Source organism: Monodon monoceros, unplaced genomic scaffold (assembly GCF_005190385.1).
Source record: "Monodon monoceros isolate NGI ecotype Baffin Bay Population unplaced genomic scaffold, NGI_Narwhal_1 Super_Scaffold_21, whole genome shotgun sequence".
Classification (NCBI taxonomy): domain Eukaryota; kingdom Metazoa; phylum Chordata; class Mammalia; order Artiodactyla; family Monodontidae; genus Monodon; species Monodon monoceros.
The window spans coordinates 42,758,054-42,781,099 of NW_021703778.1; the positions used below are offsets into that span (position 1 = coordinate 42,758,054).

Below are 23,046 nucleotides of genomic sequence, written 5' to 3' on the forward strand. Positions count from 1 at the left end.
GCAAGTAGGGGACCCTTATTTCTGAAAATGTTGAATGAATGTGTTCAGACTAACATTTATTGAGCACCTAATGTGTTCAGAGCTCCGTGGACCATACCCGGGTAAGTGAGCTCAGCGCTGCTCTTAGGGAGTTCTTTCAGAAGCTGACTAGGGAAGATGAAAGCCCTCCATCTATGGAGTTGCTGCAGAGGTCTCTGTATCTCTAAACAGATGCTGAGGACTCAGTATAGCTGGTAAAAATTAGCCTTCAGAATAATTTTGATAGCACAAAATGAAAGAAAATTTGCAAGCTAGTTTTGAAAAGTTAATGAAAATTATAGGACACTTGAAGACAGAACTGAAAATTATAGAGCATGTGTAATGTGACATGCTGTTTCTAAAGCTGGTTCTCTATTTGTATGTCTGCTCCAGGAATAATCAACCAAGCATTATCTAGAAGAGTATTTTTCAACCTCTGTGAGCCACAGCAAGAGATAAGGTTTACAGTGTATGGCCCAGTACATACACACATATCACAAATATAGCTGAAGCAAAGATTTCATGAAAAATATTCACCCTTAATATGCATTGATGTCCTCTGCTACTTTCTATTCCATTCCATCCTTTTTAAGTAGTGGGTCATGACCAACCATACTGATCGTATTACCCATATGGGTCACACATCACAGTTTAGAAAATGGCTCTAGAAAGATATGAGACAGTTTCATCTTTTAATTAAAAGTGGCTTATCAAAGAAGTCTTTGCACTTGGCCTGGTTCCATTTCCTGCAGCACCCAATAAAATTAACCACCTTTACTGTTTATGCAGGGCCAACCAAGAAATCAGATTTCATGACATTGTCAACCTTTGTGCTTGGCCCCCACGTAGGTAATGGGGATACAATGAGGACGTCGCAGTTCAGTGTGACGAGATCTGAGATGCAGTCAGAACAAGTGACAGGGGGGCATGTGGGAGAGCCACCTAGCCTGGCCTGGGGGTGGGGACAGGGGTGTGGGTTTGAAAGGCTGTGCTATCTACCTAAGACGTGAAGAAAGAACGAGGAAGAGTTACACAGCTGAGCAAAAAGGAGAGAGTGCTTTAGACAGAGAGACTTAAAGGAGTAAAAGCCTGGAAGTGAACAAAGGCTGAAGCATGTTTGGGGGCTGCAGGAAGGCCGTGGGGCTGGGGGGACTGGCAGAAGATGGGGCTAGGGAGGGCGGCTGTCAGGGAAGGGCTGCTGCCCTTTTGACAAGTTTGACCTTTATCCCTAAGGCAGAAGAAGTCATTGAAGAGCCATTGTGCATTTTTAGAAAGGCCCACTGTCTACCATGTAGAGAATGTGGGAACTGAGTAACAAGCCACTGGTATAACAGAGTAGCTGCTGGAGACCCAAGCTGAGATGCTGGCTACCAAGATGGGGAGATGTGGGTAGAGGAAGGATTGTCAAGGCTTAGTCTCTGAATGGAAGTGTACAGACTGGAGTATCTGAGAAGGAGGAATCCACAGTGACCGCTCCTTATGAAAGATTTGGATCATGTGGTGCATGGGGATATTATTTATTAAAACAGGAAGACCAGTATGAGGAGCAAGTTGGGAGTGGTATAGACCAACACTGTCCAACAGAACTTTCTGTGATGGTGGAAATACTCCAAATCTGTACCACATGGAGCTATGGAGCACTTGAAAGGTGGCTTCCATAAACTAGTTTCACTTCATTTTTATTGGTTTTCGTTTAAGTAGCTGCATGTGGCCAGTAGCTGTCATACTGGACAGTGCTGGTCTCAAGGCTCAGTCTTTGATTCACCATCATTGGTGGGTCGGAGCTTGAGGAAGTGGGGGCAGCGAGGGGAGACCACTCTTTGCGGATACTTGGCTGTGAGGAGTATAGAGAGCAAGATCCAGAAGTGAAGACAAGGTTATTTTCCCCTTGTTGCTTTAAATGCCAATGGAAAGGAGGTGTTAGAAAGGGCAGGGGCAGAGAATGCATTGGCCCAGGTCAGTGTGGCACCAAGAGCTTCCCAAGCAGCCCGTGGCAGCCTAGGAATGCCATTGGTGATATCAGTGGTAGGTGCCGTGGAAGGAGTGTGAAGCAAAGAAATTAAGGACGGTGGTCACAGTGAGGCTAAAGCGATTGACCATGGTACCTGGGCTGGATAAGGAAGAGGTGAGCTAGGAGAGGGGAGAGAGAGAAAGGAACGTAGGAACTGGATGTAGTAATTCATGTAAAAAAGAATTAGAATCTGTGGCCAAAGCTTTGGTGTCTGTGAAGTGACAAAACCCAGTGTGTGGCATGACTAGAGAGGACGGGAACATCCTTGACATTGAGGGTGAGCTGTTGAAAGGCGAAAGTGTGGACGCCCATGTCCATGGAGAAGTTCAGGTCACCCAGGACAGCAGTAGAAGTTGAGTGGGAGAGAAGACCGAGCTGGATAAAGGTCAGGAAATACAGAGAAAACTGAATGACCTACTCAAAGCAGAATGCCTGATGTAATCAAATCCATCCTTCTTCATCCTTTTGCAAATGGCCTGATCACCGCTTTTCTCTCTGGGTGTGGGCATAACGTCCACTCGAAGGTCTGATCCAGAATCTTGCTCCTGGAGGTCTACTGCATGCCGTAGATGTTACACCAAATTAAATGAATGGAAACAAATATACACTGAGATCATGCTATGTCAAAAGCACTGTACTTGATGCTTCAAAGGATATAAAAATAAGTGGGAGCCAGAGCCTGCCCTCTCCAGTAGGAGAATGAAGCAAGTATGGGTAACATAAAGGGCTAGAAGAGTTTGGACCTTGAATTTCAAGGGAAAAAAGATTTTACTTGGCTGAGTCATTGCCAGTGTGGAGCAAATGATGGTATGAGATGGAAGTATTCAGAATTCTGAGTTAGGAAGATCAACCTGGGAGAAAGGTGCTAGGTGGTTCAGCAGGATGCAGGATAACTAAAGCATGGAGAAAAAGAGAAGGTGACCAGGGTAAGGCAGTGGGATTAAAAGGCAAGGACAGATGGAAGCCATATTGTGGAGGTAATGTCTGTTGAGCGCCCCCCCCCGGGACTAGATGAAAGCAAGAGAGAAACAGCAGAAGCACAAGATAAAGCTGAGGATCTGAGCCTCTGGGACTGGGCCTACAGAGAAGCCTTTAATAGGATAAGGTAACAGACACAGGGGTCTCAAGGGAATTGTGAGGGATGACTTGGGCTGACTCACCACCTGCCACAAATGCCTGCTCTTAGTTTTCCAGAGCAATCTGCTGGGCAAAGAGCATTGGGAACCTCAAGGTGCACCTCTGTACACAGGTGTCATTCCTGAGCAGACTGTCCTTGGGTCTTGGGTCATTGGTGAGCTGGTCTAGGAGAGGTACGTCTTAGAAGCTCCTGATGTGGTTCATCAAACACTTGTTGAGCTCCCACTGTGAAGTCTTGAATATAAAGAAGTTCTACAGCAAGTGGGAGAAATGAACACGTAAAATGAGTGCGTAAGGAGTAAGCGCAGCCAGCCAGAGACCCCCAGATGAGAGGCCGTTGCCCCCAGCCATGGGATGGTGGGGCGCAGGATATAGGGTCTGGAATGTGGGGGAGGCCCCTTCCACTCACCTCTGCATTTAGTTGTTTATTCAGCAAACATTTACTAAGCACCAGTGATTTATCTGACCTCTTGAAGGACCTGAACCACCCACGATCTACATCCTGGCCCTGTTCTAAGGTGTTACCGGATACTTGCCATGGACCCCACTGCAGTCAGGCATACCCGGGTTTGAGTCCAGCTCTGCCATTACTGGTCATGAGGCCTTTGGCAGGTTATTTAAGGTCTTTGAGCCTCAGTGAGTTTAACAAAGCAGCCAGGAATGAAATGAGAATAGAGTAGCTCCTCCCAACTTCTCAGATTTAAGAAAAGTGAATGTCAGGTGCCCGTGGACAATGCTGGACGATGTTGACAGTCCAGTCTCTTTCTTGGCATTGCTGAAACAGAGAAACTCATTAACCCTTTCAGGAGAACATACTTTGACATCCCTTTCTAGCTTGCGCTGGAGGTAACAGTAATTCCATCAGGTTGAATAGAGATTCCGTGGTGAATTCAAGTCTTGGCAGGTAAGCTGGGAGAGGAATGGATATCTTTTGAAATGTAAATGCAAGAGTAATTTGCAGCTTCCATCTTGTCCCATAAAGGAATGTGAATTTATTTTTCTTACAAAAGCCTTTGTTCACCTTTTAAGTTTAGACCAAAGAATATAAATAGGCCTGGCCTTTTCAACCCAGAGAGTAAATTAAGTAACCAAGATACAAGACACCGAGGTTTAATCTTTGTTAATAGATTTCAGGAAAACAGAGACAATTTCCTTAAGCGGCACTGCAATTTTTGCATTGAAATATAGCTGCAATTTGGGCCTGAGTGTAATAGGAAGTAAGATTTAATCCTTTTAGTATTCTCTGTAATAGCAAGTAACAGCTTTGAGCTTTCCGGATACCCTCCCCAACATATGGTGGGTTCCCAGTGTCCCTGTGATGGGACCTTAGTTAATGCCTACTTCATCCGTGAGTTTCTCCCAAGGAAACATTGGGAAGAAAAGAGCTCAAAAGGGAGAGGACGGTTCCTGCGGGCTCCGGGGAGGAGAGTGTTCTTTTAAAACACACGGTTTCTAAAGAAGTACTTCATTATCATCGCTTGCCTCCTTCTTCCTCAGGTAACTGAGGACATAACAGCAGAAGTAGGTACTAACATACACCTTACCCAACTTACCTCCCTTCTGTCACTAATCAGATGAGTTCTAGAATGGCAAAGGCCTCTAAATAAGAGATCTAGCAAGTGCTTCGTCTCTAACATTCTCTGCACACCTGGAATTCAGGACCTGAGAGCTCGAGCTCCCCTTTGGAAAAGCATTTTAAGTCAAAAAGGAAAAGATGAACTTGGCAGAGAAGAAAGCTAATATTTCCTCTGTCCAGAAATGTAAAAGGGATTTCACAAAGGTTATGAGGTACGACTCGTAAGGTACCCAATCCAGAGTTTATTCTAAACTATCAACCCCAAGTCCCCTGTACAAGATAAATAAGGTGGCAAAAGTTCTGGCCATATGGAAGGACCAGACCCTTGCATAACACTCCCCTCATTTGTACCAGAGTGCTCACCTTGAGTGTGACCAGCCAGGCCATATTATTTCCTAAAAGATCAAGAAACTGAGGCACCGAAAGTAACTTACCCCAACCTTTCAGCTCCTTAAGTGAGAGGGTCTTTCATCTTGACCACAAGTGCTCTCCAAAATATCGAGTATAACATGAAAAACTTTGCTAGGCACTTAGCTTTCTAATTTCTGTTTGAAGGCTTTTTCTGATACTTTCCAGGGCCTTGTCATCCAATAGTAAAGCTTGACAAGGATAAAACGGACATCGTTAGCACATAGAAATATGCCCTACTTTAAGACAACTCCATGTTATAAAAATCCTCACTCAGATCGGGTATGTGAAAGAGTTACATATTGGCACTTTAGAGGGATTTTTTTTTTTTAATTTAAGCAAGCATTAATGAATGGTTCCATGATACTGTACATTTCCTGCAATGTGCTTAAAATATGACCTGATTTGCCCAACTTGGATTTGCATACAACTCTTCAGGCACCCGGGCATTGTGGAGCGAGGGGCCCTGTACCATCAGTTCCTTCCCCTGGCAGAGCTTATACCAGAGGTGTCATAGTCTTGGCTTCCCATTGCCTCGTGGTGGGTGGGGCTAGGACAAGAGAGGCAGAAGGAAAAGGAAGGAGGAGCATGGGAGCTAATTACAACCTAGTAAAACTCTGACAAATAGACAAGTGAATGGATCTGCATTCTCCCACTGGGCCACAGGAACAGGCCAGATCTGTCCCATTGATCCCCAAGTCTATCCACAACCTAAACTGGCTCCAGATCGCCATTTCTTTACCTAAGTAATGTGGAGTGTAGCTTAGTGTCTATCGGTGGTTGCCATGGCAGTTCCTCCAGTTGGCTCTTTTTCAGTTAAATGAAGAAAGGTGTCTGTTGGGGGTCAGGAGAAGACACACTGGTTAGTGAGAAAGGTCTCAAATACCTGGGCAGCCTTTGGGGCAGAGAATGCTGGGAATGTGAGTTTCCACCCACCAAGATCAACCTGACCTGGGAGCTGCAAAGAGGGAGCAGGTTGTATTGGGAATTTGAGTTTGGAGTTTATTAGCTCGAGCTGCCAGAGAGATTTAATTGCAATTTCAATGAAAATTTCTTCCTGGGGGTGGGGGCGGTTTCTCTTTGGGGTAACAAGCGACAGAGTTGGACAGTGCTAAGGATAAGTGCTGAGGCATCTGGGCCCAGGAGGAAGCCCTGCCAACCACATCAGCACTGATAGGATCATGCAGTTCTCTCCCCATGCCATCCCAGGCCAGTCATTAAAACCAAGGAAACACTGTATGACAGACTCTAACACATATGTATAGAATGTAAAAAAAAAAAAAAAAAGAAAAGAAAAAATGGTTCTGATGAACCTAGGGGCAGGACAGGAATAAAGACGCAGACGTTGAGAATGGACTTGAGGACACGGGGAGGGGGAAGGGCAAGCTGGGACGAAGTGAGAGAGTGGCATGGACATATATACACTACCAAACGTAAAATAGATAGCTAGTGGGGAGCAGCCACATAGCACAGGGAGATCAGCTTGGTGCTTTGTGACCACCCTAGAGGGGTGGGACAGGGAGGGTGGGAGGGAGACGCAAGAGGGAGAAGACATGGGGAGATATGTATACATATAGCTGATTCACTTTGTTATACAGCAGAAACTAAGTAAAGCGATTATACTCCAATAAAGATGTTAAAAAAACAAACAAACAAGGAAACAGACTCACAGACATAGACTAGAAAACAAACTTACGGTTAACGAAGGGGAAGGGAGGGAAGGGATAAATTAGGAGTTTGGGATTAACAGATTCACACTTATACATATAAAATAGATAAACAAGGACCTACCGTATAGCCTGGGAACTGTATTCAATATCTTGTAATAACCTATAATGGAAAAGAATCTGAAAAAGAATAGATATGTGTAATTGAATCACTGCTGTACACCTGAAACTAACATAACGTTGTTAATCAACTAGACTTGCATTAAAAAAACAAACCAAGGAAGTGCTGCTTCCTTCATTAAGCCCCCCTCTTCCAGGCTGCCCTCTGAGGGCCCCTCAGAAAGGAGGCTCTGCTGTGGATATAACATAGCCATTCTTATTCTGGTGATCATGGATGGACTTCAGGGGTCCATGAAACCCCTGAAATGTGGATGCGATTTTGTGGGTAGATGTATTTTTCTGAAGGAAAGGTCGATATCTCATCAAATTGTCAGTGGGATTTTCCTTAATACAAAAGTGAAACTCGGGCCTCCCTGGTGGTGCAGTGGTTGAGAGTCCGCCTGCCGATGCAGGGGACACGGGTTCGTGCCCCGGTCCGGGAAGATCCCACATGCCGCGGAGCGGCTGCGCGTGAGCCATGGCCACTGAGCCTGCGCGTCCAGAGCCTGTGCTCCGCAATGGGAGAGGCCATGGCTGTGAGAGGTCCGCGTACCGCCAAAAAAAAAAAAAAAAAAAAAAGTGAAACTCAGTCCAGGGCTGAAAAGAATGCTCAGGGTATCAGGGTACCTCGGCACTGGGATATGGGAATTGTCAGCACCTGCTTCCAGGGATCACTTCCTGCTTCTCACCGAAGATGATTGGTACCATATTCTGGCCTTGGGGACACTGTTTCTTCCGAAGCAATTAATTTGTATTAATGGCCCATCCATTGCTTTCCCATAATACAGATGAAACATTTTTCCCCCAGTAGGGCAGAATCGCCTGGGAATGTTTTATTTTAACAATGCTGATGACCAGGCCACATACCCAATATTCCGATTTAATTGGTCTCGGGTAGGACACCTCAGGGGATTTTAATGTGCAGCCAGGCCTGATAACCTTTGAGCTCGGGGGCAGCAGCAGGCACGTGAACGCAGAGAGTAACAGAGAACTGAATTAAGGACGATGAATAGTTTCCGTCTCGTCTGCCTTTTTCGATGACTGATTGTAGGTGCGTGAAATGATCTATTGTGAAGGTTTGAAAACCGGTTCCTGGTTCAGAATGAAAAGTATTCTGCTCCAGTGGTAATATTTAGGGGAAGGAAAGTTGTCAGTATGTGTCAGATATTTTCCAGCTGTTAAACCATACACACATGTATATTTACATATCTTTGTATATGTACATATATGAGAACACATCCTTCATATGTATATGTGTGTGTGCGTATTATATATACACACACAGAAGGTGTAGTGTACTGATTTTCAACCTCTGGTCCCCTCTGGTTCCAACTCCCTCCTCTCAAGAGCACACAAAGCCTCAGACGCTCCATGCAAAAGAGCAGCACGCAAAGTACGATGCCTCTTAGCAGTTTCCTCTACAAGGGTGCACTTCTTTGAGTGACACCAAGAATGTCTGCCTTCAGGGAAGACTCTCTTCCTTCTCAGACTCTCAGTGGATGATGATCCCAGATGTCATTTGTGTTTACTCTGTGCCACGCACTGTTCTAAATGCTTTCCATGTATTCAATGAGCCAGCCTTCACAGTGATCTGAGAAGGACTGATGTTATTAACCCCATTTTGCAGATGGGGAAACTAAGGCACAGAGGGCTTAAATAACTTGCACAGCCTTGTGCAGTAAGAGGCAGAGCTGAGATTCGAACCCAAGCAGTTCGACCTCCGGACAGGGTCTTTACCCCACTGTGCTATAGAACCACTGAATATGGTCCACGAGCCCTGCAGTCCTGTCGGAAGAGATACGTACGGGGACAGGGGAGCCCTTCTCTCCATCAAACCAGCCGTTCGAGCCCAAACGTTAACTGTCCGTTTCCCTCTGACAGGCTTCATCCCCCCACCACTCATCTTCGGGGCCGGCATCGACTCCACCTGCCTGTTCTGGAGCACATTCTGTGGGGAGCAAGGCGCCTGCGTCCTCTACGACAACGTGGCCTACAGATACCTGTACGTCAGCATCGCCATCGCGCTCAAGTCCTTTGCCTTCCTCCTCTACACCACCACGTGGCAGTGCCTGAGGAAAAACTATAAACGATACATCAAAAACCACGAGGGCGGGCTGAGCACCAGTGAGTTCTTTGCCTCTACTCTGACCCTAGACAATCTGGGGAGGGACCCTGTGCCCGCCAACCAGACACATAGGACAAAATTTATCTATAACCTTGAAGATCATGAGTGGTGTGAGAACATGGAGTCTGTTTTATAGTGACTGAAGGAGGGTTGAACTCTGTATTAGTCATCCAAGGGTCAGTTTTCCTAAAAAAAGAAAAAAAAGAAAAAAGTTAAAAAAAAAACTCAGTACACACAGAGGCACACACACACATGTACACACAGCACCTTTGTCCTTTTTCTCAAAATCAGAGCCAGACAGGATTCAAAATAAGGAGAGCGTGGGATCACATGGTTGACATGCAACCTCCTGGGGCTCAGAGTCTACTCTTTGAAGGCACCTCATGGTTTTTCAGGATGCCGACAGCTGCAAGCAACAGGCACTGCCAAATTCAGGGAACAGTGGTGGCCGGCTTGGAGGACGGACCTTTCTGGATATATATACACATACAAAACAAAAATATATATATATATTAAAAAAAAAGTCTACTAAAAAACCCAAGTTGACAACATTTGCCAGGATAAGCACTAGTGACACACCCCATGCCACCCTCCCCACCCACACGGGGGTGGAGGGGCACCCAAGTCAGAGGAGTGGAGGCCCACTTCTCTAACTTTTGCAATATGGGTCGCTGTGTAGACGACTCACCCAGTCTACACATGTGGTTCAAGGCCCCAGAGTTCTCTCAGCGATGCTAAAGGGTGATCTGTGCTGGAGACTGTAATTGACACCTCTCACCAGCTCCATTTCCATTTCTCAAGACTGAGGGCCCCAGGGGGAGCCGGACATGGGGGGCCAGCACCTCCCCTTCCCTGCAGCACCTCCCATTGGGGTGCGTCCCCCAGCCCCGCAGAGTGACCTCAGGAAGCAGTGGGCCTCGCCTGGCTATGACTGACTTCGCTCAGAGCCGGTGAAACCCAACCTAGTCCAAGTCATTTGCTTACATTTGCCAAACATTTTGCCATTTTTAAGGAAAAAAATGCAATGCATATGAATTTCAAACTGTTGTATGTGTAATCCTCTGATACTATTTTTAACTACTTCTCAAATCTGTGTTAACCCTTCAGTCACTAACACAGTTCTCTAGGCCGAATTTATTACGCTGGTTGCTTTTACTTTTCTCCTTTTTTAATGCACCAAAAATATAATGTTATTCAAGGGATGCAATTAATCTATTGTAATTTTTTTATCATTTTATCCTCATTTGGATAGTCTGTGAAAATAAGAATATGCAGTGTGTTAAAAGAAAAAAGAAAAAAAAAAAAGCTTAAAAAAGAGAGTGTATATGCACCCTGCCTTTAAAAGGATCACATTTGAGGCAACAGGGGATAACGTGATGAATTGCAAATTTGCCTTCTCCATTTATTCCCCATGATTCAGTGATCACTGTCACGGGAAGCCCTTTCATATGCCTGCTTCACAGGCCAAGAGGTGTTCTTTTCAACCTGCAGCAGAGACACGCTCAGCTGTGGGTTGTGTGTATGGGTGCAGGGCTTCTGGGGAGAGGAGACGGAAAAAAGAACAGTTCCCTAGCACAAGCTTTGAGCAGCATGTAGTGTCTGGGTTAACAGACCCACAAGCTCCTGGAAGCTACTGCACGTTCACTGCCTGAAAATGTCTGATATTTTCAGGGTCAGTCTTGAACTAAGAGGCCTTTGTCTGTATGTGTTTTGAAAGTGGCTGAACCTCAAACAGCTAGAAGCGAACCTACTGTTGTTTGGGGTAAGAATCACAGGAAAACCTCTTGCATCCAGCTGACTCGGCCTGGTGAGGCCGTTTGCAGAAGGGGCAGAGCTTATGAGAGAGAGAGAGCACGCGCACATGCACGCACAGGGTCCAGTTAACCCACCTTTCATGCTATTGCAGTGACCTTGATCTAGGCCACTCCTGGGCCTGGAAAGACCCCAAGGATGGGTTGGTTGGTTGGCTTTTTCACCTCAGACAGACACGTATTTTCAGGTCATCTAGAAGGCAACAAGAGAATCAAGAAAGAAAAGAGTGGGGCGGGGGGAGAGGGGCATTGTGATGAATTTTTAACAAACGCTGTAAATGGGGCAGTTTGAGTTACAGCCCCAAACTAGAGAAAAGCCCCACGGAGCAAGGATGCCCAAAAGAAGCTTGTGTCGCGGTGCGGAGCCACTGTGATGAGCTGCATCCTCGGGACAGGATGCTTCCGGAAGAGCTTTCTCCTGTGTTTTGCTTGAGTCTGTCCTTGTTCCTGAAAGTGGGGACGCTCATCAATATGTTAACTAATTAAAGGTGGGATTGTTCTCCAACAATTCATAAACTATGTACACTCTGTGGCTCCCGAGGCTGTGATTCCATCCTGTATAGGTGCTGGGTTGGTTTTGTCTTGAAAATGTATTGCTAATAGATCACTGCCCTCTTGTATATGATCGTGTAGCTCCCCCAAATCAGTCCACACCCACTGAGGCTGCAGAACCTCGTGTTTCATGGGGCTATTTGTGTTTTTGTTTTTGTTTTTTAAAAAAGATTTTTGAAAACTCTTTGCATTTTGGCTATTTTTCCTAAGATTTTAGGCTGAATAAGAGATTAGGATGACAAAGGAAAACAACTCCAGGGCTCAGTTTTATCAACAACTGGATCGAAATTTAAAGTCCCCTCTTGTAAGATGGCTCTAACATGTGCTGTTGTCACCTTTAAAAATTTTAATTTCTCTCCCATACTCCAGAACAGAAAACCTAGTCTAGCTTTAATTTTCCTTTTGTGCTACAAGGAACCGTTGTACATACCCTTCCCAATCCAGCCCCTTGATTATTTGCTTGGTTTTGAGCAGGATTTTGAACGGAAAGATTTCCTTCGGAGATCTTCATTGGACTTACGGAAAACAAAAATGTAAGGGACGGAATAAACCTAGAAAGTGAATGCTAACGTTCTCTCTCTTCTGCTACAAAGCCCTCCACCACCTTAGTGGAAGGTGCCCAGGGATGGATGGAAAGGCTCTCTTTGCTGCAACTTGCGACAGGTTTTTGTAACTCCTACATATAGACCAAAAAGGTTTCTACCAGTAATATTCCTGCATATGAAGTGAACACATTTTCTAGAGTCTCTGTCTCTGGGGGACGGAGTTTGCTGTCTTCCTCCTGCTGAGGCTGTGCGCTGTCAGGGAAGCCCAGCAGCTTTGCTGCCTTCTGCGCGCCTCCACAGAGGAAGGCTGTGAAGCTCCCAGGCACCCCAGGGACACTGCCACTCCAGGAGGCCACAGCATGTGGGCTTCCCTCACAGCTAACGAAGGAGCCAGAGATGCTTCTGCTCACGAGTCCCCTAAGGAGTTTGCTAGCAGCCCTTAACAGGCAAAGTAATAAGGGGAAACCAAGAGCTTCCAAGGAATCCTTTGACAGACTTCCTAATGTCTTCCGAGCAGGAAGGAACGTGCTTCTCCATAAAAATCGCTTCTTTCTCCCCACCCTCCAGTGGAATAGCTTCCCCTAGGGATGATTCGTAGAGTTTGGTTAAGTGGTGTCTCTACATTCAAATCCCTGATTCCACTTCCCCATCTCCAACAATAACCTAGAGCAATCCCCTCGCTCGGGCGTGGCAACATTTCCCATGCCTTGCACGCAGGCCCAAGGTGACCCACAGAAATATTCCATTCAGGGCGTCCAGCTGGTCCCTGGGATGATAGCCACACCACTCCTGAGGAAGTTTCTCAGGAAAATGATTCTGCCGTGGTTGCTAATAGATTATCTTCCACACTTCCAAAGCAGGCCATTCACGAGGAGCACGTAAAATGGAAACATATATATGCTCACAGGGAAACCCTCTGAGGAGAAGAAGCTGTTGGTTCCGCATGAGCCTACAAGGCTGTTTTCCTTGCTGCCCGCTGTTCAGGTCATGGGAAGTGTGGTTTCTTCTCCACCCAGTCAGGCCCACCAGGCCTGTGTTCTAAGCCCTGTTTGGGAGTGCTGACTTGTACTCCTGAGCAACGTGAAGCAATAAAGTCCCACCTGTAGAAGCCAGTGCAACTGATTATGCAACCAAGAGCAGAGGGACAGGACAGGGTAAGCTTCTGTCCCGTTTGGTGGTGTTCACCCTACGGTTCTGTTGTACGTTTCGGTGGTGTTCACCCTATTGTTCTGTTGTTTGTGTGTTTGGTTCGGTTTGGATGAGGGGAGAAAAACAGACAAGCAGTTTTTCAGTCTAACAGAATATTTGCTGTCTTGTGCTGTTCTTACCTGTTTCGATGGAGAACCAGTCTCTGTCCAGGAGAAGGTGCCGGATACATAGTAGGGGCTTAATTACTCCACTGAGCTCATGTCAGTGCCTCTCAACAGCCTCCTTTGAGCCATGGTCTGTGTTTCCCTTTCGGTTAGAATCCAGATCAAATCCCTCAGAGGTGCGACATTTTCCAAGAGAGGGTGCTAGTGAAATTAAATTGAGCCTGGAAATTAGTTTGAGGCATAAACAGAGTCCTTTTCCTCCTCTCTGCCCTTCCCTCCTTGTTTCCTCCTTATTCACCTCTCCCAACTCAGTTCGAATGCTTGAGTTCTGAACAGCTGTGAGGACTTAATCTCTGAGTGACCAGCCCTACCGATAGCCTTTGGACCTAGCCCCCCTGGGGTATTATGGTTGCTCAGGAATAAGTTGGTAAGACAGAGGAATCTCTAACTGGCAGAACATGCAAGAAAGACATTGTTCAGATGCCTCTTCCGGGGCCTGTTGCTAGGATCACACAGGAATTTACACTGTCTTCACACAGCCACCCACTTGTGTCTCCCCTCCCTCACGCTTGTAGGTGACCTCAGAGTGCTTGGTTATCATGGCAGGGAGGACATGAGTTAAAAAGCCTGAAATGGGGAATTCACAAAAGCCAGGATTCCCCAGCACATTAGAAATCTGTGACTGCCATGGAGATTAGGACAGAGCTCATGCTTCTCAGGGACCCTCCACATGGTAGCACAGTTTTCCTTGGCAGGATTAGTGCCATTTAGGGGAGCATTGTATGAGCTTGATAATTTCCAGTGATGTGTTTATTCACTCACTACTTCATTAAAATGTTGACTGTGTGCCAGGCTCCGAACCAGGTACAAAGGTAAAGAAGACATGGTCCCACCCTCCAAGAACTCAAAGTTTAATGATTGAAACAGACCTGAACACAAATAAAAGCAATAGAATAGCCATTTTAAGAGCCAGGATCTGTCTGTCTGTCTGTCTTTGTCTGGGAGCAATGAGGGCTGTTTCAGGGAGCTGGGAAGTTCTGCATCATGGCATCAAGAATCAGGAAGGCTTCAGAGAGCCAGTGGTCTAGAAAACAAGAACTAAAGAGCAGTGGATGTCTGCCAGGGAGCCAGGGGAAGAGACCCTCCATCGACAGGACCAGCAGAGCAAGTTCACAAACCTTCCATAAAGGGCCAGGTTGTAACCATCTTAGGCTTTGAGGATCATTGAGTCTTTGTGGCCACTACTCTTTTGTCATAGCAGGGAAGCAGCCCGAGACAATGTGTAAACAAATGAGCGGGCTGTGCTCCAATAAAGCTTTATTTACAAAGACAGGCAGTCTCTGGGTTTGGCTGAGGGAGGGCTGTAGCGTGCTGATCTCTGTTCTGGAAAACAACGAGGTCTGAAGCAGCATGGCGTACAGTCTGATGGACTGTAGCAGCAGAGGCTACTGTAGCCTGGGCTGAGTCATGGATTGGAAGGGTCCTTCAGCCTTAAAAATCTAATTCGGGTATCCCATTTTCCAAGAATGAGGTAAGTATCCCATTGTCGTCAGGGTTTGCAATGAAGGCAACATTATCTTTCTCCTGTGTAACGAGGGGAATTGGAGCTATACAATCTACAGTCTCTTCCAGCCCTGACACTCACTTCCGAGCTCTACCAGAGTAATTATGTGTTTTTCTTAAGTGATGGAAGTGGACGTGGGAGGGGAAAATGCAGGAACAAGACAAAGAAGATTGAGACCAGATACCGAATAGTGTCTCAAGTTTCTTCCCTCCAAGACGAAACCTTGGCACTAGAAAGCTAGTAGATATGCCCAGTGGAATAATTGGTAAGCATGAATAATAACTAATAATAATAGTAGCTGACATCTACCAAGCACTTAGTATGAACCAGCTTATCACATGTATTAGCTCGTTTAATCTCAACCATAGTCCTGTGAGGCAGAAGCAGTTATTAAACTTCAGTTTACACGAAAGGAAAATGAGTCTGGGAAAGCTTCCAGAATTGGCTCAAGGTCACAAAGCTGAGTTTCAAACCCAGGTCAACAAATCCAAAGCTCGTGTTCTTTGCCTTTATGGGTACTCCCTCCATCCTGGGCAAGAAATGAGAGACCCTTCCCACCTGTAGGGACGTCCTATTCAGAAGACTCCAACTCAAATGGACTATGGATGCCCCCCACGCTCTCGCATGCCCCCTATCATAACAACGGGGACATGGCAACCGCTGTATTCTGGGGACATCTGCTCTTCCTGTGTTGTTCCCAGTCTTAACCACAGAGCCCAGTGATAACTTATTGGGGATGTCCTACCAGAAGCAGGGAGGTAAGAGGAAACAGGAGATGATGCCTCCACTCTAATGCATTTTGAAATGCAATTTCAAAGTGCTGAAATGCCAGGGAGACAGTCCTCAGCACTGGTCATCAGCTCCATTGGGAGAGACCCCGGACACCCCTCCCACCTGGCACCCCTGCAGTCCTCAGCATCAACCTCAGGAGCTCGGCTCCAGGCCAGGGCCTCAGACACACCGATGCTGGTCACTGGTTGGAGATATGTCTTGCTCTATTATCAAATACTAGACTTTTAGGAACAGAGTTTCTAGATGTTCTGATTTTTGTATTAACGACTCAGGCCAACAATCAGTAATTGATGATTAGCACCGATTCTGAATATTTTTCTGTAAGGTAAAGTGATTATGTTCTCTTACCAGGAGCAGATGGAACAACCATAGTAAATTTTCTGGAGGTTTAACATCCTGTAGGGTGAGATTTTACCATCCCATTACATCCCAGAAAATAATGTTCCTCTTAAATTCATGCTAACTTAATAGAAGGTAACTCTCGTGGAGATGGGTTTGTCAAGACTGTTGGAGTTTATAATCGAAGACCATAAAATGAAGTGGAAGTATGCAACGTAGGAAGTTTCATTATAAGAGGAACCCAGCTAACACATCAGTTGTGCTCTAGCCCAGCCCCTTAAAGGAGGAAAGGGGCTGGAAGCTCATGTTTATTATGAGGCTGCTACCCACGTGCCAGGGGCCATAAGGCCTGATCCCAGGTAATATTCTCAGCAGCTTTCTCACACCTGCCCTATGAGGTAAGTATCATTGTTTCCACTTTACAGATCAGAAAACTAAGGCTTAGTAAACCAAAGCTTCCCCAGGTCACACAGCTAGTTAGAAAGTCACCAGGAGCCAGTGCCGGGTCTGTCTGACTCCTGAACCAGTGCTCTCTCCATGACACCACAAACGCCACCAAAGTGAGAACGCAGATCTGGCTGGCTCCTCAGGAAGCTTTGATGAAGCCAGGAAGACATCTACTGTCAGAAACCCCTACAAGAGTCTATAATTCCATAGAGAAATGAGGCAAGAGCTGGCGGTGAAAACCTCTGCCAAATTTTGCCTTCCGCCGCAGAGATCTAACATGAAAAGAGCTCTTTTTTTCCTTCAGTAAACACTGGAGACCTTTAGGAACACTCCTTCCTTTTTCCACCTTAGCCACGTCAGCAGAAGTTGACCATCTCCCCATCATTCTCTGCCCGATTCATTCTGCGCACAAGAACCAACCGCGTCTCTCTCACTTCTGTCCCACCTTCCCCAGCTCCCTGCCCCCATGGCTTCTAACAGAGCACCCAAGACCAAAAGAACTTGAACCTTGTGAAAGTTGAGAAGGATTCCCCAAACTGTCCAGAACATGTGAGCTGCATCTCCTATAAGCCAGGTCTCAGCTGCAAAATCCTGAGGAAAGGAGTGACATTTCCACGTTGTCATCTTTTGTACTACCGGGTCAGAGTCTAGAGAGGACAAGGAAATGAGTGGGGATTTCCATGGTACCGCTCTGGCTATCATCGAACAGGAAAGCTGCATGTCACGGTCATGGAGACCTACACAACTTGTAAATCATCACAGGGACGAAGCTGGGTTTTTCGTGCCTTTTAAATGAAGCCGCAGCATCTATTTCAGAAGTGTTGTGGGGGCTTAAAAACCTTGCTCCAACGAGGAGATTCTTTCACTCAGCATGTGGTGACCCTCTGTGGCTGAATGAAAAGCAAACTGGTCCCAAATGCTGGAGGAGAAAGCATGACATTAGAATGCCAGGAGGTTCTCTCTGGTACACAGCCACCTGTTCAACAGAGATTGCAGTGACAGTGTCTGTCACTGGTGACTTACGAGGATGAAGATAAGTTAATGACTGGGATGCAGCTTATTCCTTCCCATAGAGTAAACATCCACGTAGGTGTTGGTACAGACATGTATAGATACGCGCTTCTCAGAAAAATTTGGCCTACATAAAGCTCTTTGGGCTTGGAGTCTGGTTCTTTGGGGTGACGTGGAGCAAAACGTAGCATTTTATTGACATGACTTCCTGCTCTTATCCATTCCACTGGAAGACCAGGATGCTGTTATATAAGCCTAAAAAATAAGTAGGAAAACCAGAAAAGACCGATCTCTTTTTCCTCTTGGCTCTCTTCCCCCCTCCCCCTTTAGGCACAGAGTACCAAGACATTGAGACTGAGAAAACCTGTCCCGAGTCACAATCACCTTCAGAAGACTCCTTTGTGAGAAGCTGAGGGCCTGGCCTCACAGAACAGCCCGCCACCGCCCACAGACCTCGCGGGCCTGACTTAGCGTGCTCTGCCCTGCCCGAGAACCCAAGGGTCCCTGGGAGGACTCTCCGGCCAGCATGTGGTCCTTTGAGGCCCCAGGCACAGGCCTGTGACGAGGACTAAACAGGTGTCTGTGGCCAGGAGTCCTCCAAACCCTTGGAGTAGGCATTTTCCTGGATCACTAAAGAGTAATATTGACCAGATGTGCAAATTTCCTTCTGCCCATTCCCTCCTTTGTCTCCTGTGGGGATGGTCTGCTGACACGCTTTAGAAAACTCCCTCTTGGGAATGCTTCTCTGACCGAGGGCTCCAACGGTTCTTCCAAAAGCAGCTGAGTCTGGATTCTAATAGGAGGGGGTAAAAATTCCCCTGTTTCATAGAACAGAGGGGGAAAAAAAGCACATACTCAATAGATTTTGAGTGTGGTGTTCTGTATTTTTGCAGCTTCTATTTTCCAGATGAGCAGTCTAGAAATATGTGATGTAAAGTACATACTGTACGTTTGCTGAGAATTATATTAAAAGCACTATTTTAATTCTTCCTCAGTCTCACGCTGTAATCTCTATTATCTTTCTCTCTTGTGTCTTGGGTAGGACAATCCTCAAAGACTCTTGAGGAGAGTGTTTCTGGCTGTGTGTGTTCTATATTTACGGGCTTCGAATAGTTCAAAAGAGCACAGTCGTTGGAGCCGAAACAGACCTGGGTTCAAATCGTCACCCCAGCACTCGCTTACTGGTGTGGTGCTGGGGAAGTGATCTGACTCCTCTGAGCCCCAGTTTCATCACCTGTAAAATGGGAATACTGTCGCCCGCTTTACACAGTTGTGGTAAGGCTTCAGTGAAATCCAGTGTGAAGGAAGCACCATGTCTCACAGAGAATGGGCACGGAGAAATGGTACTTGTTCATCGCTTCCCAGCCTCTGGCTGGAATTAGATGCTCCACAACACTGTCATGGCTCCTACTGATACATTCCATAGTACTGTAATGTCACCATCTGGTTTTCCTTTCTGGTTCTCCCATTGTCCGTAAACCCTGGGAGAGCAGGTAACGGCTTCCTCTTGGGATACAGTGCCTAGAATAGTGTGTGACATTTGGTGGATGCTCATTGTATAATTGAATGAATGAATGATGAACAAACAACCTCAGAATCATCAACCTCTGGGGCTTTGACTTTAGTCCCACCCCTCTGAGGCAAGGGCAGCATTTGCCTTCCCTTCTCTAGGTCCATAGACCCTCCCACAAGCCTCACTGCCTGGCTGGAGCTCCATTGCCTTCCCAGTCATTGTTAGGCTGCCATTGTGAGGCTGCTTCCTAATTGGCTAGCTTCTCCACTACATCCTTAATCCACTGACAGGACTCCTACCTCCTATGGACAATCAAGTTGATGCCTGCCGCTGGTGTGCATCTGAGAGTCCTCACTACAGTCATTACATCCCTGGCCAGACAGGAGCTCCGGGAGCTAATGCTCACTCTCTGTCATCTGAACAAAAGACCCAGCATGGCCCCAGTCCTCGTGTGGGGCTAACCCTGATAACTGACCTATGTTCTCAGATCCCCTTACAGCCTGGATCTTGCCCTCCTACAGCCCCATCGTTTGCAGTTGAGCTCACTTGAAATCAACGCTTGTCAAGCTAATATTCCTTGAAGACTTCACCCTCCCTCAGCCCTGCCTGATATTTTCACTCTGGTATCCGTGGACTCAGAAAAGAGTATGCTTGGGCGAGTTACCTTCTCTGAGGCCCTATTACCTGGCCCATTGGTGTCTCGAGGACTTCTTTTCGGCCTGACCCTATTATTTATGGGATTGTTTCTTTTTTGCAACAAAACAACATGATTTATTCTCTCCAGCATAAAAATCCCAAGAAAATGCAATTTCAACATTTTCCATCATGATGTGAAAAGGTGCTGAAACAGCTGAAAAAGTGGTTAGTGATTCCTCACGGAAGCTGAGCTGCATTTGCACTGGAAATTCAGTTGGAGGCAGAAGAAGGAAGCAGGGGAGGGTGTTGCTTATGGCATCCATGCTCTCAGTCCAAAATTTCACATTTGTTTTTCACCTACAGTCCAATTTCTCTTCTTTTGCTATATTTTCCGCCATAAAGGCAGTCGATTTATGGAAAACTTACACTCCCATCTATTCTATCTGAACTTCACAAAGATGTCTTACTTATTTTGGGGGATCAGGAGATTCATCCTTCAATATCTAAGCAGGTCCGTGAGAGAGCTGTGCGCACAGGTTGTTCAACCAACTCAGGGAGAATAGACTGCTTAGATTAATCCAAATGCCATTTCCTCCAGACGTCCTGTCAGCTACCATGGGCCACTGGGGCTTTCAACTACGTATATATTTGGTCCATCTTGATCTAGATCTGAAAATCCAACTTGACCCTTTTCTCAGTCTTTGTGAAAGGGCTAGTCATGCACCCAAACGTTTGGCACAACTGATATAAAAACAAGCTGTTTCTGTGGCCTTGAACGTGGATTCAGAACCACCATGATCACATCCACTTTACAAAGAGCTGCACTTTTTTTTTTTCTTTTCAGGCTTTGTTACTTCAGGAACTCCTGCTATAACACTGTTACCATAACTGTGCAGAGAAATGTCTAATTAATGCAGAGGGCAGAGACTAGCTTTTGCTTTCCAGAAAGCATTTTTGAAAGTGTCTTAACCTTTCTGAGTTCTAGTGTTCCCATGTATAAAACGCATAAACACGTAGTTACCAGATCCCCAAAGGAGAGCTTTGCAGATCTTCAAGAGTGTTTCAATGGGCAATCTCACCTCCCTCTTCCTCCTAAGGTAATTAAGGGGTGAAATACAGAAGACAATCAACCTGGAACACAAAGGCAGGGTAATAAATGCATGAGTTCAGTTGACCAGCAATATAAAAGAAACAGGCTCAGGGACTCAAACATGACATGGCAGAAGCCAGCAGCCTCCTTTGGAAAGGAGACATTCTCCTGTGAGGCTCTCTCCATCACCTGTCACTGAGAACTTGCCCACAATCCCCAGGAGCAACTGAAACGTCTCCCAGTGAAAAGGAGGTGGGAACCTCTCTGTCCTCAGGCTTTATACCCCCAGCTTAGCAACAGGTTCCTTTCTTACCCCGGAAGCTTAACTTGCTCCCATGCTGATCCTTCCATTTCTTTGGGGAATTACTCTGTAGGAAGGTAACTAAATTTTCATAGTAAAATCAGTGCTTGATATAGGTAAAAAGAAAATACAAAAACAAAAAAAGAAAAGAGCCCAAAGAAAATGGCTGTTCCTTCTGTTGTTTCTAAAATAATCATTGCCTAGCTCTTTAAGTTCAATGCAAATAATTAGGCATTACAATGCAATGCTAGAAAGGGAGACATATGCCATTTTTTTTTTTTACTTTCTTTACTGAAGTGTAGTTGATTTACAATGTTGTGTTAGTTTCAGGTGTACAGCAAAGAGATTCAGTTATATTTTTTTTCAGATTCTTTTCCCTTATAGGTTATTACAAAATATTAAGTATAGTTCCCTGTGCTATACAGTGGGTCCTTATTTATCTATTTTATATATAGTAGTATGTAACTATTAATCCCAAACTCCTAATTTATCCCTCCCCTCCCTTTCCCGTTTGGTAACCATAAGTTTGTTTTCTATGTCTCTAGGTCTATTTCTATTTTGTAAATAAGTTTCTTTGTATCTTTTTTCTTTTTTTTTTAGATTCCACATATAAGCGATATCATATGCTATTTGTCTTTCTCTGGCTTACTTCACTTAGTATGATAATCTCTAGGTCCATCCATGTTGCTGAAAATGGCATTATTTCATTCTTTTTTTTATGGGTGACTGATATTCCATTGCTTATGTATACTACATTTTCTTTATCCATTCGTCTGTTGATGGACACTTAGGTTGCTTCCACATCTTGGCTATTATAAATAGTACTGTAATGAACATTGGGGAGATGTATGTCTTGAGCAGGACACTGGAGGTGAGATTTTATTTAAATGGCGACTGTCTCTGTGAACGTGACCCTTGAAGAAGCATATCATTGTCAATCATTTCCTCAGATGGTATCAGCAGATCAATCCTGAAAACATGACTGAGGCAGGGAGGAGAGATACAGAATTCAGACCATGTGGGTGAGGACAGGGCTTAAAAACACTTGGAGGCCCTCAGTCCGACTTGGTCCCACCCTGTCCTTCACGGCATCCCACAATTCTTGGGAATATGAATGCTGCGGGAGATGACTGCTGTTCCTGCATCCATTCCATATTTCAAACTGATGTATGTTATGTTTAAAGCAAGGCTGTGATTTTCAGTTAGTACAGACAGGACCCTGTGAGGTCCTCTGCACATAGTAGGCCCTCTACAGCTGGGGGCAGTAGGAAGGCAGGATGGCTTGGTGGAAAGAGCAGGTAACAGGTCTGCATCTCAGCTCAGCTGCTTACTAACCTTGCCAGGTTAGCATGTCAAGTCACCCCTCTGCACTTCGGCTGCATGTGGCTCTGAGATGGGAAGGTTTCAGCCTCCTTGGCAGAGACATCACGAGAATTCAGTGTACACACAGCCCATCGTCTATCCCTGGTGGGGCTCAAGAAGTGATGAGTTTCATTGAGAAATCTCATCCTCAGCCATTTAAATACAAACCAGCTTCCATTTACCAACATTTGCTACCACTTTGCTTTTGGGAAACCCTCTCTTCTGCTGTGTACTGCTCCTGAATTGACTTAATCAGTCAATTCCTTAATTTTTTGAGTCATTTTTACTTATTAAAATAGCTTCGCTTCGCTTCACTTCTTAAGCCCTGGTCCTGGCCGTTTGAGAACTCCTGACACATCTTCCATTCAAGCCCTCCCCCTGTGGCTCTGGGGGCCTGGAGCGAGGGGAAGCTTGTTCTGCTCTCTCCCCGCAACTGCCTTCCTCTTCTCTGCCCACACTCGGATCCAGGGTGGTTTGCTTACCAGACTGCCCGTGGCTAAGCTTGCTGCCATCACTGGCTGTCCTTGCTGCCCGAACCCCTTCTGAAAAGTACTGGTGTGGAAGCAGACAGGCCCCAGGAGGCCCAACTAAAGAAGGAGCCCATCCCAGGAACTCCCCTGGGCTCTGTGACTCCCTAGGAAACCCTCAGCCTACCACCTCACCTGAGCT

The 23,046-nt window shown here is 45.9% G+C and overlaps 1 protein-coding gene across 3 annotated transcripts in view; it reads left to right on the forward strand.

Annotated features, from left to right (window-relative positions):
• The window catches only part of SLCO3A1 (solute carrier organic anion transporter family member 3A1), a 316,836-nt gene extending 298,372 nt beyond the window's left edge, over positions 1–18,464 (forward strand). Inside the window, exons 10-11 of one of the 3 annotated variants that reach the window (XM_029237384.1) lie at positions 8,858–9,100; positions 17,806–18,464. In XM_029237384.1, the coding sequence (XP_029093217.1) occupies positions 8,858–9,100; positions 17,806–17,888 (326 nt within the window). In that variant the 3' untranslated portion in view covers positions 17,889–18,464. Of the gene's footprint in view, positions 1–8,857; positions 9,453–17,805 lie in introns of those variants that run through there. The other 2 variants (XM_029237383.1, XM_029237386.1) reach the window with 2 other exon arrangements.
• The last annotated feature ends 4,582 nt before the right edge of the window (positions 18,465–23,046 follow it).